The 18,079-nt window shown below is 48.7% G+C and overlaps 5 protein-coding genes across 5 annotated transcripts; 4 read left to right on the top strand and 1 right to left on the bottom strand.

Annotated features, from left to right (window-relative positions):
- The first annotated feature begins 90 nt into the window (after window positions 1-90).
- Window positions 91-4,873, top strand: FOBCDRAFT_248865 (snoRNA-binding rRNA-processing protein NOP14). Its single transcript, XM_031176542.3, has 6 exons — window positions 91-426; window positions 575-2,985; window positions 3,545-3,960; window positions 4,009-4,145; window positions 4,195-4,285; window positions 4,345-4,873. The coding sequence occupies exons 1-6, from the start codon at window positions 136-138 to the stop codon at window positions 4,674-4,676; spliced, it is 3,678 nt and encodes a 1,225-aa protein (XP_031047675.3). The 5' UTR covers window positions 91-135; the 3' UTR covers window positions 4,677-4,873.
- Window positions 4,874-5,246: 373 nt separating this feature from the next.
- FOBCDRAFT_218201 (uncharacterized protein) lies at window positions 5,247-6,195 on the bottom strand. The gene has a single exon (XM_054703821.2). It carries the CDS (start codon window positions 6,129-6,131, stop codon window positions 5,349-5,351), a length of 783 nt encoding a protein of 260 aa, XP_054559796.1. The 5' UTR covers window positions 6,132-6,195; the 3' UTR covers window positions 5,247-5,348.
- A 2,768-nt stretch (window positions 6,196-8,963) lies between these two features.
- Window positions 8,964-10,143, top strand: FOBCDRAFT_218207 (uncharacterized protein). Its single transcript, XM_031176552.3, has one exon. It carries the CDS (start codon window positions 9,171-9,173, stop codon window positions 9,840-9,842), a length of 672 nt encoding a protein of 223 aa, XP_031047685.2. The 5' UTR covers window positions 8,964-9,170; the 3' UTR covers window positions 9,843-10,143.
- Window positions 10,144-10,299: 156 nt separating this feature from the next.
- FOBCDRAFT_23142 (SMAD/FHA domain-containing protein) lies at window positions 10,300-11,302 on the top strand. The gene has a single exon (XM_031176553.3). It carries the CDS (start codon window positions 10,333-10,335, stop codon window positions 11,215-11,217), a length of 885 nt encoding a protein of 294 aa, XP_031047686.2. The 5' UTR covers window positions 10,300-10,332; the 3' UTR covers window positions 11,218-11,302.
- A 1,790-nt stretch (window positions 11,303-13,092) lies between these two features.
- On the top strand, window positions 13,093-17,943 carry FOBCDRAFT_218209 (uncharacterized protein). The gene is made up of 4 exons (XM_031176554.3): window positions 13,093-13,589; window positions 13,663-14,354; window positions 14,411-15,633; window positions 15,682-17,943. The coding sequence occupies exons 1-4, from the start codon at window positions 13,587-13,589 to the stop codon at window positions 17,463-17,465; spliced, it is 3,702 nt and encodes a 1,233-aa protein (XP_031047687.2). The 5' UTR covers window positions 13,093-13,586; the 3' UTR covers window positions 17,466-17,943.
- Window positions 17,944-18,079: the final 136 nt, after the last annotated feature.

The following is an 18,079-nucleotide window of genomic DNA, read 5'->3' on the forward strand; positions in this document are numbered from 1 at the left end:
AGGTTAGACTACCCGTAGTTTCGCATGCGGGCCCCACATGAAGCTTGATAGCGATAAGACTTTTTTTCCATCCCCAAAAAACTGAAAGTTGCTACTACCAGCGCAGCTTTCGCATCAACAGCATTATCAGTCGCAATGGCCGGCTCCCAGCTCAAACGCCTCAAGGCGTCTCTCAAAGAGCAAGGAATTGTCGGCCCTCAGCAATCGAAGAAGCAGAAACGGCGCAATGCTCAGGATGAGCGCTCTCGAAATGATAAACGACTTCAGCGAGGAGTGGTCTTGGAGGGGATTCGCGAACAATTCAATCCCTTCGATCTTAAGCATGCCAAGGGCCCAAAATTCGAAGTTACGAGTAACCGGCCTACGTTGACTGCTGGTAGCATCAAGGGTCGTCCGGGCCAGGCCAAAGCAGCCAGCGAGGAGAGGGTAAGTTCCAACATTCTATTCGTGAGGCGCCATCAGGGCATTGGAGGTGACACGATCTGTTCACATAAATGCCTATTGTTGAAATCCATGTCGACCTCGATATAATCACAATCAGGTTTCCATGAAGAATCAACTAACATTCATAAAGCGCCGGCAAACCCTTCTGGTCGAGATGCAACGCCGCAACAAGGTTGGTGGAATTCTCGATCGTCGATTCGGTGAAAACGATCCCACAATGGCCCCCGAAGACAAGATGCTTGAGCGATTTGCCCGAGAGAAACAGAGAAGTCACAAGAAGAACTCAATGTTTGACTTGGAAGACGACGATGCTTCAGAAGGCTTGACCCACATGGGCAAGTCTCTTTCTTTTGACGATATGGACGATTTCAAAGAAGATGATCTCGAAGAGGATTACGACAGTGATGGCTCAGTGCGTGAACAGCAGAGATTGAAGCGTGTTCGTGCAATAGCAGCCCAGGGTAGTGATGGCGAAGATGATGAACCGGAACGAAAAAAGACGAAGAAGGAGGTGATGGAGGAAGTTATCGCCAAGTCCAAACACTACAAGTACGAGCGACAAGCTGCGAAGGAGGAGGATGAAGAGCTCCGAGAGAAACTTGACAAGGAGTTGCAAAACATCCAGTACATGCTGCACCACAGCCGACCAGGCGCTAAACCTCAGAATGAGGGAGCTGCAAAACCCACCATCGCTGGAGTTGACCGAGACGCTTTCGAGAAGAACTTTGATCTTCAAGTAAAGAAATTAGCTCAGGACAAGAGGGCACAACCTGCCGACCGCACCAAGACTGAGGAGGAGAAGGCTGAAGAAGAGTCTACAAGACTCAAGGAGCTCGAAGACAAACGCCAGAAGCGCATGAGAGGAGAGTCAGTCAGTGACAGTGAGGATGAAGAAGTCGGCAACAAGGGCAAGAAGCCTGAGCTTGATGCCATGGACCTGGACGATGAAGAGGACTTTGGCCTGGGCAGCGGTATCCGAGCTCGTCCTACTGCTACTGAGCTTGGCTTTGACGATGAAGATGATTTCGTCATCGACGATGATCTTGTGGCTAGCGGCTCGGACCTGGCACTCGACAGTGAGGATGAATCAGACATGGAGGATGGGTCTGATGAGGAAGCTGAGGATGAGGAGGATGACTTTACCAAAGGCCTGCTTAATGAGGAAGAGAGCCGAAATCCTGTTTTCGATGCCGACTCGACAACAAAAGCCTCGGCGATTCAGAAGGGTGACGAGCAAGGCCTCCCCTACACCTTTGAATGCCCTCAAACTTGTGACGAGTTGCAAGTCACTTTGGCGCCATACCCAGCCAAGACCTTCCCTACAATTGTCCAGAGGATTCGTGCCCTCTATCATCCCAAGCTCAGCAGTATGAACAAGGAGAAGCTTGGCAACTTTGCAACTGCTTTAGTTGACTACATCGGTCTGCCCTGGGACCCTGCCACTTCTGCCCCTTTTACGGTGCTTGAAAGCATTGTTCGACACATCCACTCTCTCGCAAAGATGTTTCCTATTGAAATTAGCAAGCAGTTCCGCAAGAATCTTGAGGAGATGGGCGAGTCTCGACCCTTGGCACTAGGAACCGGAGACCTGGTTTTCCTTTCTGCAGTTGGCACCATATTCCCTACTTCCGATCACTTCCATCAAGTCGTCACTCCTGCTGTGTTGACAATCACTCGATACCTTGGCCAAAGAGTACCACAAAACCTGGCACATTATGCTATTGGTACATATCTCTGTATTCTTGCTGTCAGCTACCAGAAACTTGCCAAGCGCTACGTGCCCGAAGTTATTAACTTCTCTCTGAATACACTCTTGGCTCTGGCCCCTGTTGCCACTTCCAAGAAGGTCGGGAATTTTCCTCTTCACAACGCTCTTGAGGGCGTCCGCACAGAAGCTGCAGCTGAGTCAGAGTTACGGAGACTCAACTTCTCAGACTGCATCGAACAAGAAGCCAAAAAGACTGAAACGATAGCCCGCAAGATCGCTATCCTCGATACCACAGCACAAGTTATAGAAGCTGCAGCAGATACGTGGACTGGGAAGAGTGCATTCCTCGAGACCTTTGGACAGGCTGCGAGCGTACTCAAACACCTCGGCAGCAAGACTTGCAGGTCACAATTACCCACTGCTCTCAATGAAAGACTCGAGAAGTTGCAGGTCAAATTCGACCGCATGCTTAAGGTTGCGCAACTATCTCGCCGCAATGTTGAGCTGCATCATCATCGCCCCCTGGCAATCAAAACCTATGTACCCAAGTTCGAGGAAACATTCGATCCTGATAAGCACTACGACCCCGATCGCGAGCGAGCAGAGTTGGCCAAGCTCAAGAAGGAGCACAAGAAGGAACGCAAGGGTGCTCTTCGGGAGCTGCGCAAGGACGCCAACTTCATGGCACGCGAGAAGTTACGGATCAAGAAGGCAAAGGACGAGGCGTACGAGAAGAAGTACAAGCGTCTCGTTGCCGAGATTCAAAGCGAGGAGGGTCGCGAGGCGAATGCATACGAGCGAGAGAAGTCTGCAAGAAAGAGGGCCAAGAACAGGTAAATGGATTCAATGGCGTAGGTATAGGCTCAGGATACCAATACATGTTTTCGTATGTCCATTTAATATGTGCTGTTGAAAAGTGTGGTGTTATTGTTGACGGCGGCTTATCACTGGTTCTATAAGCTCTGCACTGCTTGTTTATAAATAATTTGTGGAGTCCTGAAGTTCGGAGAACTCGTTCAAAATGGGTCAGACGTTACAATACGGCAAAGATAATTGTACCAGCATGGGCCCTGAGTAAACCGATCAGTAAATAGCCCGAGAAGTCAAATATCTATTGTTTTGATAGTGTCTAAACCTGACGGATACTTTTCAACGCCACGTAGCGGTAGCAGGATAGATAGAGATACACCAAGTGCAGACGCGTACCTGAGGTGAATGCCTTCTGGGGGAGGCAAGAAATCTTGGAGCCTTTACCCTAAATAACAAAAACATTCATTCTAGAGGCCTTCTAAACCCATGTTAGATTTCCCTAAAGCTTTTATGACTTAGCATAGAGGTCCGGAGTTTTCTTCCTCTCTGAAGCCCTTCAAGCACTAATAAAAATTAGTGGAGCCTACTGTTTTGTCCTTTGAACCGCTTTCATTATCGCCGTCAAATCTTGCAGTATCAGAACATTACCACGCCTCAACCTCGCTCCTATCAACTGCAAAGCAAACCGTCCACAAATACACAAACAAGAAGTATGAGCGCTGAACACAAGAACGGCGTAGGGGCACAAGATGAAGAGGAGGATGATTACATGAACATGTCCTTTGACGACCCAACACCTGTAAAAGAGACATCCATACAGCGTACACAACGATTGAAGCGTGAATCGCGCGCACGTGGTATCATCAAGTCAAAAGAGCAAATCGCAGAGGAAGGAGCAGCCGCACGTGAGAAGGCTCTCTCAACCTCAATGCTTGACGATGCCAAGGCGAAAAAGAGCAAAGGACTCGCCATGATGGCCAAGATGGGGTTTACAGGCGGTGGGCTAGGAAAAAAGACAGAAGATGGAGCTGCTCCCGGGCGCACAGAGCCTATCAAGGTCAGCGTGAAGGACGACCGTGGAGGTATTGGGTTGGATAATGAAAAGAAGCGCAAAGTCAGAGAAGCAGCTGAAGAGAGGGACATGAAAGCTGTTAAAATGGACCCAGACGAGTATCGCGAGCGTGTGAGAAAAGAGCGCGAGGATGCAAGGCTTGAGAAGCAGTTCTTTGCAGCCCAGCGCACGGCAGAGAGGATGGACGATGAGAAGACAGAAGTTTATGGCCCTGGCGCTTCACTACCAGATTCTAAAGATGAAAAGGAAAAGTCAAGACTGATATCATCCCGCCCTCTCAAGTCAATACCAATTGTTTATCGCGGTCTAGTCAGACACAGAGAAGAAGTAGAACGCGACCGACGTATGCGCTACGATCTTGAGCAATCACTATCGCGACTACCAACATACGAAGACGACCAGGAAGATGCAGACGACAAGAGGGCATTGGGGAAGGGACATACGGTGTATGCTACGGCTGAAGATCTCGACGAAGAAGACAAGGAGCTGGACCAGTTCAATGAGCTCGAGATTGGGGAGCGGTTGAAGAGCGTGTTGGAGTATCTGAGAGAGAAGCACCAGTATTGTTTCTGGTGCAAAATGGCCTATCCTGATGCTGAGATGGAGGGTTGTCCAGGTTTGACCGAGGAGAATCATGATTAACTGTGACAATGCCGTGTCATGACTATTTTATGAGAAATAGATAGACACCTCGTGCTGTTTTAACCGATATTAACACAATAGGAAAGCTTCAAGACATCATTGTTCATCACAAAGGCTGCTTTCAGCAATATCCTCACGCCTAGATGGAAGACGTATTGCTTGCCTAAGGCAATCTTTTTTGTCTTCCTCGTTGCATTATGAGACCATGTTAGATTCAGGTTGCATATCTGGCCTGGACTCAATGAGTTGTCACCACAGAAACGCCTCAACAGAAATTTCTCAATTCTTATCTCACTCAACCACAGTTCCTCAACCATTGCCATGGCGTCTCAACAGATAAGCAGATAATGAGTAGATATTTGGTGGGTCATGATAGAAGGATGTGAGTACAAGACCAATGTATGCCGGTATAGTCTATAACAGCTATGGATCCATCTTTAGACATGCTCATAAGTTTCATGTAGTTGCACAAGATATCGTCTATGGGTTACTATGGTCGTAAGCTTTAAGGTAAAGCTGCTCAGCACAAGGCAAGAAAGGTTCAGAATTGATACTATGCTCCAATAAATATTCAACAAGTCCATAAAATTCATGAAATATCACTATCTTAGAACGCTTTGTATGATGCAATGATCCCTTCTTTTCGTTACTCGTGAAAGTCACTGCTTGGAACTACCTTCCTTTCCATCTCAACCTACCAACCCAGCTAGCCCATCTTTGAACCTCGTCCTCATCCAGCAACAGCTCAACAGTGTAGTAGTCCCGTGCCAGCTCCTCGTGCGTTTTGAAGTGGTGAACAAAGCGATGACAGGCACCACACAGCCACGCCACGTTCTGCAGATCTTCTTTACGGTGCCATCCTCGCTTAACGGCCTTTTCATGCACGAACCGCGGGATGAGGTGATGGTAGGACAGAGGAACCCAGGATCGGGCACATAGCTCACACGCGTCAGCCCGAGTTGAACGTGTAGCAGGAGGTGGCTCGATGAGAGGAGTTATGTACGAGGTGAGAATGGGTAGGAGGAATGACTCTGGGGAGGACGGGAGATGTGATTCAACATAGGGATCGGCAGAGATAAGGTTGTAAGTTGTGAGGGTCTCGATGACAGACGGTGGTAGGTTGAACAGCAAAAGGCTGTCTTTAGTGAGTGGGAGAGAGTACTGCTCCTGTAACGCTTCGTCCTCTCGCCATGTCCGATACTCGAGATCTTGCAGCTCCTCTGGGAGGTTGTCAAAGATCTCAGTAGCGAGATAGTCGACGAATTCAGCAAGTTCCTCGGCATCCTTCTCCGGGTCCGGGGCCGGGGTGGATGTAACATGCGGAGCACCGGTGTTCTTACCACGCCGACGGCGCTTGGGCGGGTCCGGGGCCGAAGAAGCGGGCTGAAGGAGAGTAGTGGACAAACAGTCTCGAAAGAGGGCGTAGTTTTCAGGGTTGTTGTTGGTGGTCGACATTGCAGTTTGTGTGTTGTATTGACTGTAGTTAAGTGCCACAGTCGATGCAGAGAATAGGTAGTTGGTTCCGTGACGTAATTGATTTCCATCACAATCTTTCACTGTGGGAGGTCACATATTTACATATTAATTCTTCTTGCTGTATGCTAGCTATTGGAATTTTACGGAATGATTTGGAAGCTGAAGGAGCTGTCTGAATATTGAAGCCTGTAGTCTTTCCTGATGGTATTATGCCTGGTAGTAAGCCGCCGGTTGAGTCATTCGGTGTAAGTCGCCAGCTTCATCCTGTGATGCTTCATAGGAACCATATCGCACCCTGTATCCTGGACGAATTGAAGTGATGAACTGGCGTCGCTGCATAGACAGCATTGCAACCATGGCGCCGAACGGTCTCATGCTGTCTGAACGGTTCAATCAGTAGAGACGCCACCGTTGCGAGTTCAAGTCCGAGCCGAGCCGAGTGACTGGCCGGCCAAGACTCTGAGCCACTGGGTGAAACGGTGAATAGCGAGGCTTTTTTTTGGCGTTTCGAGTACAATAGTACACGTGGTCAAGCTTTGTTGTAACTGCATTGTTGATCGTCGACAAATGTATCAGCCGAAGACCCTGACTTACAAACTTAGGGGCAACCTTGCAAAGCGAAGAGACTAACAATAGTAACACAGCATGCGGCGAACAAGCTTAAATTAAAACACCATGTGAAGGAAAGTTCGCGTTTCACTGATCTACGAGACCTTCAAACAACCCAGAAACAATCTTTCCATGATCGTGTATCAAGAGCCTAATAAATAAAAGGCACGATGTTGAACACCCCTTGCAAGAGTCTGGGCATGGCTAGGCAAAAATAGTATCAAATAATCAGTGGTGAAGTATAACCCTGTATACCAGCATGTTTGGCACCTATCCATAGTATTAAAACATTGGAAACGCATAGAGACTACAATTGTTTACCGCCTCTATTTTCCTCATGGTTGCTATTAACAGCCATGGACAATAGACCCGCTTCTTGAGCATGACAGAAAAGTACCTAGGGCAAACATGGTGGGTACTTATCAATGAAGACCCAGTTATCGAAAAATCGGCCCGCGGAGTCAGGATATTCTAGAAACGAGAAAGAAAAGTCACGGCACTCGTATGTCATCCACGATAACAGAACAAGAATACGTCTGAGCGGAGATGTTAGGATATGGATGTCAGGAGATGCGAGGAGATGTTACAAACAGCTTCAGGGCTCAGCAACTCTGTAAAGGGCTAGTTGGAATGCAACGCGCTGATACAATAGACTAGGCAGCCAGTTCCAGTAATCAAGGGCTAACATGGCTATTGCTTCAACTCATATAGCAAAGGGCTGAATGAGAGTTGAGGCTCTGCGGCAGACGTACCATCCAGATCAAATATCAACATGCGATCTACACGAGATCTAATGTGCAATCTGAGTAACACCGAAAAGTATAGATTTCATCACCTGTTTTTTGCTCGCTATCCGGAAAAGGGCCGCAGTTGTCAGGAGACTTGTGGTGAGGGCATTCAGGGTTGTGTTTGATAACACAGATTGCCCAACCAATGACGATTGCATGAAACCGTACGTGCCGAGAGACGCAGCATGACATAACGGAGCGTTGCATTCGAGAGAAAGAAAGACAAAGTCAGAGACAGATGAGATTGATATGGGAACGGCATAATGTGAGAGAGGGACGGAACCCGAACTGAATTCGACCGAAGACTACGCCGCAAGTCATGTTCGGTAGAGTCGGGAACACGTGCGTACATTGCATCTACAGTGCTTATTAAATAAGGCGGTTACACAAAGGAATGAGAGAATCTGGGGGCCGCGCAGCTTCACCAGACTCTCAATCCTAGGCTCAAGGAAGAGCCCAGGCTAAGGCAAGTCGCTGTAGAGGCTGATATGGAACTGCTTTACCCGCTCCGCTCACCTCCCCGCAAAGCATTGATGGAGGGCACAGAGTAGAAACGTGAGTGGGGGTTTCCAGAGCTCTGATGGTTGTCAAAAACAATATTTTCTGGCCTGAAAAGTTGGAAGCGCGTAAGCCGCGGGAAGGACGGGAGACGATCCCATAATGGAGGGACAGAAGAGGGAGTCAGCCAAGAAGGGATCAGAGGGAGTAAAAGGCCCGAGTGACAAGAAAAGAATGCCTCCAAGTTGGACCTGAGACAGGATAGGACAAGCTCGATTGATTTGATATCAACAAACTTGGAACAGCTCCAGTATGGGAATCTTTGGGTGTATGATGACACGCAAGGCAAGGCACGTCCGTATATGGTACAACATCTTGTTGAACCCTCTCATCTCAACTGACATCACATACAAGAGATGGGTAGACAGCTTTGCCATGTGAAAGTTGCACTCTCAACAAGTTTCACAGGCCAAAAATACACAAAACATAGACATGAATCAAAACCTGAGCTTGTGCTTGTGCTTGTGCTGCCGCTAATCTTCAGGCGGCGACATGGGAAATGCGATGCGCTGACTCCGCTGGCCATACCACTACAGCCAGCCACTGTCAAGACCAAGCTCAGTTGGGAATTACCCGATGCGCGGTTCCAGAGGCTCCTTTCGTGGGGGCCTGGAGCCCTGTCAATCAACCACCTTGCTATCATGAGTGACTTTATTGGGTAATTAACTACCTTGTCTGAGGTACCCAGGGACTAGGGTCTCGCTAAGGGTTCTCATCCACTTTGCTCTGCTGCTTCTCACCTCAGGTCACTTACACACCACAGGTCAGGAAACGGAGCCAACGGAGATGGGATGGCGTCTCTGGAAGGGGGACGGGAGGGGGGAGTCGGCGCTTCTTTTGTTTTAACTCTAGTAGAATGGAGCTTTGCCTTTCATTAAATAGTCTGACATGTCCTTCCAGAAGCTGAGTCCTTCGATATTTGGTCCATCATCTTTCTAGTCTTGACAAATCTTTGACTGCCTTACCTTACTTCACTATATACACCACAGCCTACCTTGTCAACAACACCAACTCATATATCTACACAGCAAACTCTATATCCTATCGACACAAGACCAGCAACATGCATCCTTCCAAGTTGCTCACAAATCAGCCAAGCAAGGCCATCTACATTGATAGCATTGCCACCCTCTCCGACCCTCTCTCCTCCATGTCTTCCACGTTCTCTCTTGTCTCCCTCCTCACCATGGCCTATCACATCCGAACACCGCTGCCCTCGAGCCAGGAACGCCTTCTTACTCTCTTGAACACCATGTCACCAGCCTTAAGGACAGAGACAGAGTCTCGATACTCTCGTGAGGAGATCCTCAACTCCTTCGTCCACTTTCTCAGCCCCGTCCTCAACGGCATGGCAGGCATGCTTGAGCTTCTCACAAACGTCGACGCCTTCTCACGCCCAGAAGATTTCCGTCAATTCTGGAGCCTTGAGAGGAGCAATTTGATCAGAGACTTTGTGGAGAGTGGGGGACCGTTGCGGGGGATGCAGGGCTACGACGTCCCCTTTCTCGAGACCTTTGTGAAGGACCCCTCTTGCAGAATTGCTCTTGGTAGCAATAATGGTATGCTTTTGTTAGTCCCAGGAGATGCCGAGGTCGGCGATGATGTTTGGTGGGACGAAGTTGAGCAGCATCTCGCCGTCTCTAGAAAAGGCGCTGAAGACCTCAACACCAATGCTGAAGCCTATCTTGACAATGGCTCCAGGATAACCGTTATGGCTATTTCTTCTGCCACTTAAGGATTGGCGATTTCGCACCTCATGACGACTTGACGATACATTTTGACTCTACTGATACGTACTCTTGGATTTTTTTTTTTTTTTTTTGGGATAGGAGATTTGATATCCACAGCGGGATTTTTAACATTTTTTGGTTCTTTTGGGATTTGCAGGCAGCTAACTGCGCTTACTGGAGTACTATGGCGGCGTATGAGCGATGATGAACCTACCTACCCAAGTGAAAATAGAGGTAGCATAGAGCAGGTCCATTGAGTTTATCTTTGATATGACAGTTGGAAATTTATCAAACTTTTATCATAAATGGCATGTGCAAGCGCATCCCACGTGCTCAAGCCACAGTTCTATGCCCACCTCAGTTAGTGTACCAGCCACGCACTTCATAGCCCACTTTTCTTCATGCTGTCTTGCAGCTTGCAGATCTAGCTCCCCATCTCAGCTGCGTCATCTTGGCTGCCCTGCATCTTTTTTTTACTGCGTGTATCTTACCACAATGGCGTCGGACGAAGAACGAGAAAGTAGGCCCAGCCGGAGGCGCTACGAGGGCGAGGACAACGAATCCAGAGATGATCGTCGATCAAAATATACAGAACGTGACTCTGGACGCCGAGAACGTCGTCGATCACGCGACCGACGCGAGCGAAGACGGTCCCGGACACCAGAATCTTCACGGCGGAGGTCACGAAGCCGAGACCGTCAACGAGACACAAACCGTGAACATAGACGTCGAAGATCACGAGACGATAAGAGTTCAAGGCGAAGACGTGACGATGATGACGGGGGAGGTGACAGACGGGTTGCAAAGCGAAGCCCCGTGAGGCGCACTGGCCCTTTACCATCTCAGGCAGACTCTTTCGCCGTTACCACCGGCGAGGCTCCCGAGAAACCCAAGGAAAAGCCCAACTTCGGATCCACGGGCGTCTTGGCGGCGGCATCGAATTCAGTGGCACAGGCGGACGGCACGACAATTACACTCAAGTATCACGAGCCCTCCGAGGCGCGTAAGCCCTCGCCACGCGATGTCTGGAAGTTGTTCATTTTCAAAGGCCAGGATATTGTCGACACGATAGAGCTCAGCACGAGGAGCTGCTGGCTCATCGGGCGAGAAATGTCAGTTGTGGACTTGCCCGCGGAGCATCCGAGCATCAGCAAGCAACACGCCGTGATTCAATTTCGCTATGTTGAGAAGAGGAACGAGTTTGGCGACAAAATTGGCAAAGTCAAGCCGTACCTTATTGATCTGGAAAGTGCCAATGGAACGATGTTGAATGATAGCAAGATCCCAGATAGCAGATATTTGGAGCTCAGGGATAAGGATATGATCCAATTCGGGCACAGCACGAGAGAGTATGTGATAATGCTTGCTCCACGAGATTGATCTCTACGAAAATGAAACGATGCTCATTTGAGCATGTGGTGACCAGTTTCACTGGAGGTTCGAGGTGTATATCCAGGATGGAATCATGCGGCAAGCACATCTATGTCTGCCACAAATAAGAAACTCGGATCATATTCACAACAACATTGAATGCAACTGGGCAAAGGAACATGGTTCAATGTGGCCATTCAAGGGTACACCTACGAGGCCTGGAGCCACGTCAACAGGCATTCGGAGGCCGAGGGCGATGTTCCCATGGAGGTGAGGTCGATTCTTCCAATTTCCTGAAAATGAGGCTACGGATCATGGAGGCTCTCGGATGCCTCCCGAGCTTTCAGTCAAGGTATCAAGGGGGTGAGCAATGACTCAACTGCGCTATGGCCTGGAAACCTCCTTGAGATTGGATGACTGTTGCGGCTGAAAGCAACTCGCCGGTGCCTGGATTCATATCGACTAGATCAATGAGCATTAGCCCTGAATGCGCCACATAAGAGAGGTTGCCCAAAAAACTAGGCTCTGAGCCAAAGGTCAACCTGCTGCGAGTCTGGATGGGATTTTTCTCCGGTCTGTATCCACGAATCGGGATTGCAAATCCTGCATCGGCGCAAGGACAATACCAATTAAAGCTTTCAGCTCAGATAGACTTAACAGAAGTCAAGAAAGGCATTGGTTCTATATTTGTGCCTCGTTCTAGAGCAGTGCTATTTCCAGGGTGCTACTATGTGTCATTTGACGCTTTTTGTTTCTCATATTCCCCTAACATCAACAAAGTTTGACAACCTATGCGCACCAACCCGCCGAAGATAAATGGCAAGCTGTGACGGTACTGCTGTTAAACTTGAGATGAAGTCTGAGATGCTCTTTTAAGCCATGATAAGATCATTTATGAAAATACATTATAAGCAAATAGGGCCTGTTTCTTCAATTTCTCAAGGTGCAGGAGGAACCAGTTAATTGTTGCTAAATATCCCAACTAAACGGATGGTTAAATCGGATTGTTCTACAATGTGGTAGCAAATGAGCTCCAAGTTCGAATAACTGAATGAGATTTCTTATTACTAGTGCTGGGGTTTGCCGAGTTTGACTTATTGCCTCCTGCCTAGTCATCCCTATATCTTGTCTCAATAGGTAAACAGCATTTGATCAGACTCGTCCAAGCTGCGCAACACGGCGCTGTGTAGATCAAACCTGTTGGAACATAGCCTCATGATCTTCCGGTCCCATCCTATGAAGATGCCCAGTCTTCTATGACAGCCAGATAACATAACTGGCAAAAAGACATACAACAGCAGGTATTCGCTGGTCGTCACCGACCCAACTACTAATCCGCCCCTTATCAGCTTATCTATGGGGGAGCGGACGGGACCCCGAGTTCTCTAATAGGTATGGTCGTATGTGTTTGAGTGAGGGCATCACCAGATCTATAAGACAGCCAACATCAAGATTGTTCGATAGGGATGAACGACATGTCCCTTCTGAAACATCATGTCATGTGAAGAGTTGCCAATAAGCACAAAGAAAATAAGTTCTAAGAGTACACCTAGATTACGGTAAAAGGCGAAGAGCTCTGCAGTCTTTACCAGCCGCCATGACTTGATGCTCAAGACGCGAGGTTTTTAGTGTCTAGCCATATGCTGGTCGTAAGAACAAGGTTATTAAAGCGTATATGAGTCGACTAAAAGTCTAAGATTCCAAATGATTAAAAAAAAATAAACTCCATTTATGCACCATGAAGCTACTTAGTACTCGGAGCTACTCAGAGCTTTAAGCGATTTCAGTCTCATAAAACCCATGCTTTTCGTGGTTTGGATTCCTTCAGCAAACATCCATCCATCATGCTCATCAACTATTAACAGTATAAAACGAGCGAACACCCCTACCAATTATATAGCAGCCCCCGAAAATGCACCTACAAAAAAAGGTCTAGCTGAAACCCATTCGGCTAACGCGAAAAAACGCCCTACAGGCACCATTCAGCTGGGCGAGAACTCAGCCACTGTCCCTGACACGGACATGCGCCATTTGACTCAGCTTTCAATATCTACCTTAGGTTTGGTATGAGTCTTGTGATGGCCCCCAATAGTTGAAGATGGCGCTTCGCACTCAGCCCGGCGATAAATAGAATAACGGGGGGGGGGAGGGGGGCAATTCACAGCCTCGGTGAGAGGAAGTGATTGCTCACACTCGTCACTTATTAGGCAGCGCAATTGTCGACAGCCTCGTTCTGATTCGAGCGGCCATTTATACGCCGATCAGCCGCGCATTTCTTGCAAGGTTGCTTGCTTGCTTGACTTAGCTCTGTTCAGGGATTCCCCAATGTTTGGAACGACACCACGACTATCGAGCTTCCCCATTTTCGACGACACATCATGGTGAGTTTCACGGTTCGAACCTGTCGAGTCTCATTCACAGCATGCAGCAGTTGACTAACAGTGGTTGAAATAGGGGTCCGAGAACCGTTCAATAGCCCGCTACGAGACAACAGCGGTATACACTCATCCAGAGGCCAAAGTCGACATTGTTCTTGTCCATGGGCTCAATGGAACGCCCGACAAGACATGGACGGCCAAGAATGGAACTTTCTGGCCTCTAGACCTATTACCAATTGCACTCAGAGGCGCCCAGGCTAACGTCCTGGTCTATGGGTATAATGCAGACGTCTATTCCAAAAAGAACAATCAAACAGCCAGCGACAGCTTCATTCACCAACATGCGCAGAATCTTATAACAAATCTGACTCTCCATCGCCAAAGCGAAGGCACATTCAAGAACCCCATCATTTGGGTATGCCATAGCCTGGGGGGCATCCTCGTCAAACGAGCTCTCCTCTACTCATCTGATGTTCGCGAACCTCACCTTGAACATTTCCGATCCATTTTTGTTTCGACCTTCGGCCTGGTCTTCTTAGGAACACCCCATGTTGGCTCAGATGCAGCTACTTGGGGTCTCATTCTTCAAGCCATGTCCGATGCAGTCATACCCAAGAGGTTTTTCGACTCTGAGTCGGTGCTTTTGAGGACTCTTAAGAAAGACAACGAAACCTTGGCGAATATCAACAGTCATTTTTTGGATATATATCAGCGCTTTGAGATTCATATGGTTCGCGAGAATCAGAAAACGGATATCAAGGGCCACAAGTATGTCGTCTTTCCCTCTTCGGAATCTTGGTCACCTAGCTAACTTTTTTTGATAGAATTTTTATTGTTGACGCCAACTCAGCTGGACCTCAGTTGCCTGGTGTCACTTACTACGGGATAGAGGCATCGCACTCCAACATGTGCAAGTTCGATGGCACCAGCTCCCCAGGCTTTCGTAACATTGCCATCACTATACAGCAGTGGATTCAAAGGGCCCCCTCTGCTACCCAGGAACGATGGCTTGCTGAAGAAGACGAGAGACGAGCCCGCGCCATGATAAGGGCAAATGAGATTATGTCACCTTACACAAGTCAGACTCAGACACCTGTGCTGAGTCAAGATATATCATCGTTCAAAGGGAAGAGACCAGTCCTGGAAGGATCATCTTTGGCGCTACTTAATAGAGATGAATCAATCTTCGTTCACCCAGAACGCTTCCGGCCCAACTCGCTCTTTAGAGGTCGACAGCAAGAGTTGCAGGATCTTCATACCATGCTCATGGACCGACAGCGCAGAGACCAAGGTACTTCTGCTGTTCTCATATGGTCAGTTCCTGGAGGAGGAAAGACGCATCTCGCCAGGGAATATGCTTTCAAGCATCGTCATGACTACTCTTGCGGCGTCTTCTGGGTACGCACAAAGACTCCTGAAGATCTCGAAGATGGATTCTTGAGGATTGCAAAACATGCCATGTCTCGGGCAGAAATTGATATACAGGACGAGACAACCCTGCAGAATCCAAGCAAGGTGATCCCCTTGGTTCGAAACTGGCTTGACCGATCAGAGAACTGGCTCCTCATCCTGGATGGAGCTCTATACGACACCCCCAATCTGAAGAATTGCATCCCCGATGCAAGAAACTCAAGCCTCATCCTAACGTCTACCGACACATCCATCGCGGGAGACCATCACTTTGACAATCCCCAGAAACTCGAACTCGGACCACTGGCTGATAACGATGCTCGGACGTTGCTGCTTGAGGATATGGACAAGAAGAGACCTTGGACTCAGGATGATCTCGACCGCGCTCTCGAAGTAGTTCAGTTGGTTGAAGGTCTGCCATTAGCAATCCATACCGCAGCCGGTCAGATGAAAGCTACCAAAGAGCCACTGGCAAAGTACATTCGATCTTACAAGAAGCGGCCCCGTACCGGCGGGTTGGGAGCTTACAAGGCTGTGCGAGAAAAGCTTAAGGAACGAGGGGAGACAGCGGCGCTTAACCTCATGTATTTACTCGCATTCTGGGGAGGGCGGGTGCCGGTCGAGATGCTGTCACTTGGTATGTTATCAGGCCGCCATCACTCCCGGAACGAAGCTAACTTGATAGGCCTGAAAGCACTTGATAAGCGCACTCCTGTGCGTACCCATGACTTGATTGGTAAGCGGAGTCTTAACAAGACATTCACCGTTCTCATAGCGTTTGCTCTCATCGAGCGTGACGAGATAGAAGATGTCCCATCGGTGAGCACGCCCGGCGAGACGATCCCTAGTTCAAGACCAATGGAGCCTCTCGATGTGCTCAAGATCCACGGCATCGTGCAAAGCTTCTTTCTCGAGGCCTTGAAGAAAGACGGGCAGTACAATTTCTGGCTTGAACGTGCTGCCGCTGTTTTCCTCGAGTCTTTCGACCGGGGAGATAGTCGTGCCAAGAACAATAAGGAGATGGGCATTCCAGATGACTATAGAAGATATGCCACCCAGTGCCGAAGGATTTTGAAGCATCTTCAAGAAGTCGATAGGCCGAGTCTAGAACTCATGGCCGTTGAGCAAGCCTTGCAAGGCCGTTTCGAGGATATGCAAGTCAAGATTCGCACCTTGGCACGCTCTATGACCACAGACTCTGAAGGAAGATGGGTTCGGGGTCCTTATGTGTCGGTATTTGAGAAAAGCAACAGTGCTTCTCTGTCAAGCTCTTTTACCACTCCGGATGACGACAACATCGAGGAAGAAAAGCAAGCCCCTTGGGACTTGCGCACTAGTTTCCCTTCTCTGGAAGCAGACAACGATGTACCATATCCCTACGATAGTACAATGCCCGTACCGGTGTTCTATGAGGATGACGATACTCTAATGGGGAGCGTGGTCTCTCAGCAACGGTCAGCAGTAAGACGTTCAAGTGGCAACAGCCCAAGGGTGTCTGAACGTGACTTGAATGAGAGTTGGACTTTGATCAGGGAACCAAGTGTCTCTCGATCAAGGCCACTCTTTGAGCCTGCCGAGCGCGTTGTAAGACCGACAGTCAGAGGCCAGAGTGTGGGGGCTATTCCTCGACCAGACTCTCACCCTCGAGAGATAACTCGTGAGCGTGTTGAAGAAAACCCGTTCATGGGTTCAGGAGATGGCATAATCCCAACTATGGAGATTGCCAACGCAGACTGGCTCACCCATGATCGCATAACAGACCGTCCACGCGCAAGTCATTCGGATACATCTCTCGATGCAGATATTGACCAGTGGGCACCGGGCCTGCCTATCACCAGCCACTCAGTGAGCAGCCTCAGACCTGCATCTCATCGTCAGCAACCAGCATCTTATCATCGTCGTACTCTGTCTACTGGGGAGGTTTTGTCATCTTCGTTGCCAAATAGCCTTGCAAGCAGCACCCTTCGACCACCCTCGTCGGGACCTGAAAGTCACTCTTCTCAGCCGATGTCACGAAACTCTTCCTCCAGATCAGATCAACCTGTCTCGAGTAACCCTCCTGTTCCCATGTGGGCACGCCGTGTACCAGCGGCCACAGCCACAGAGCCCTCGCCACGACGTTCCACAAATAGTCCTGACAATATCTCTTCGGGGTATCAATCATGGCAGCTGAGGCAATCAGGGCCCTGGAATTCTGAAGGGGCTTCTAGGAGGGAAATCACCCCGAGCCCTAGACCAGAGGTGGAGGCGGATGGCGCGGACATGGTGAGATCAGGTTCCGGAGGAATCCAATTCCACGGTCGCATTATTGAATTTGGAAGATTGCAGCCAGCAACTGCGCAACCAGTCTATCCATTAGAAATCAGCGAGTCGACTCACGCTCTGGAAAGCCAGACTACCGCCACTCGAAGAAGACGGAACACAAATAGCCAACCTCCTGGTTATCCCCGACCAGATACATCACGATAAGAGCTCGGGAGAATTTCATGGACTAAAGGCCCCGGATGCAGCCAAATATGTATTATATGATGGACAAAGGATAAGGAGTAAATTTCAAAGACAGCGTTACGAGAACCCCTCACCAACATTTTTTGGTCAATAGACTTACACTGGAGATGCATATTGAATTAAGCTCTCTTTGGAAAGGAAGCTGAATGTCTCTCCTTCGCAATCATAACAGGGTGGTGATGGTCCAGCCTAGTATCTGCCATCCTATTCCTATGCGTCGATAGAACATGATGGTGGATATATTGTGGTCATTCAGTTAATTCCGTGAAACCATCACGGGTCATTATCCCGAGTCCTCATTGTCAACCATCACATTACCTGCCACGCTTTTCAGTAAGAGATGTGAGACTTTCTTCGTTATCAATGTATCGGTGGCTTCTCAAGCTCGCTAGGGTTCAACGAAGACGAATGCATTTACAACTAATACAATTTCACCAGTCGCATGATGTGCTTTTAATTGTTAACAATACCATCATGACTGATCTTAGGGTATGTTCATACAAGTATACTGGCTGTAAACACTTCTCGATGCTTTGCCTCTTCTTTATCTCCTTTATCTGCTTATGTTTCGCCCT

Source organism: Fusarium oxysporum, chromosome III (genome assembly GCF_013085055.1).
Source record: "Fusarium oxysporum Fo47 chromosome III, complete sequence".
Lineage (NCBI taxonomy): Eukaryota > Fungi > Ascomycota > Sordariomycetes > Hypocreales > Nectriaceae > Fusarium > Fusarium oxysporum.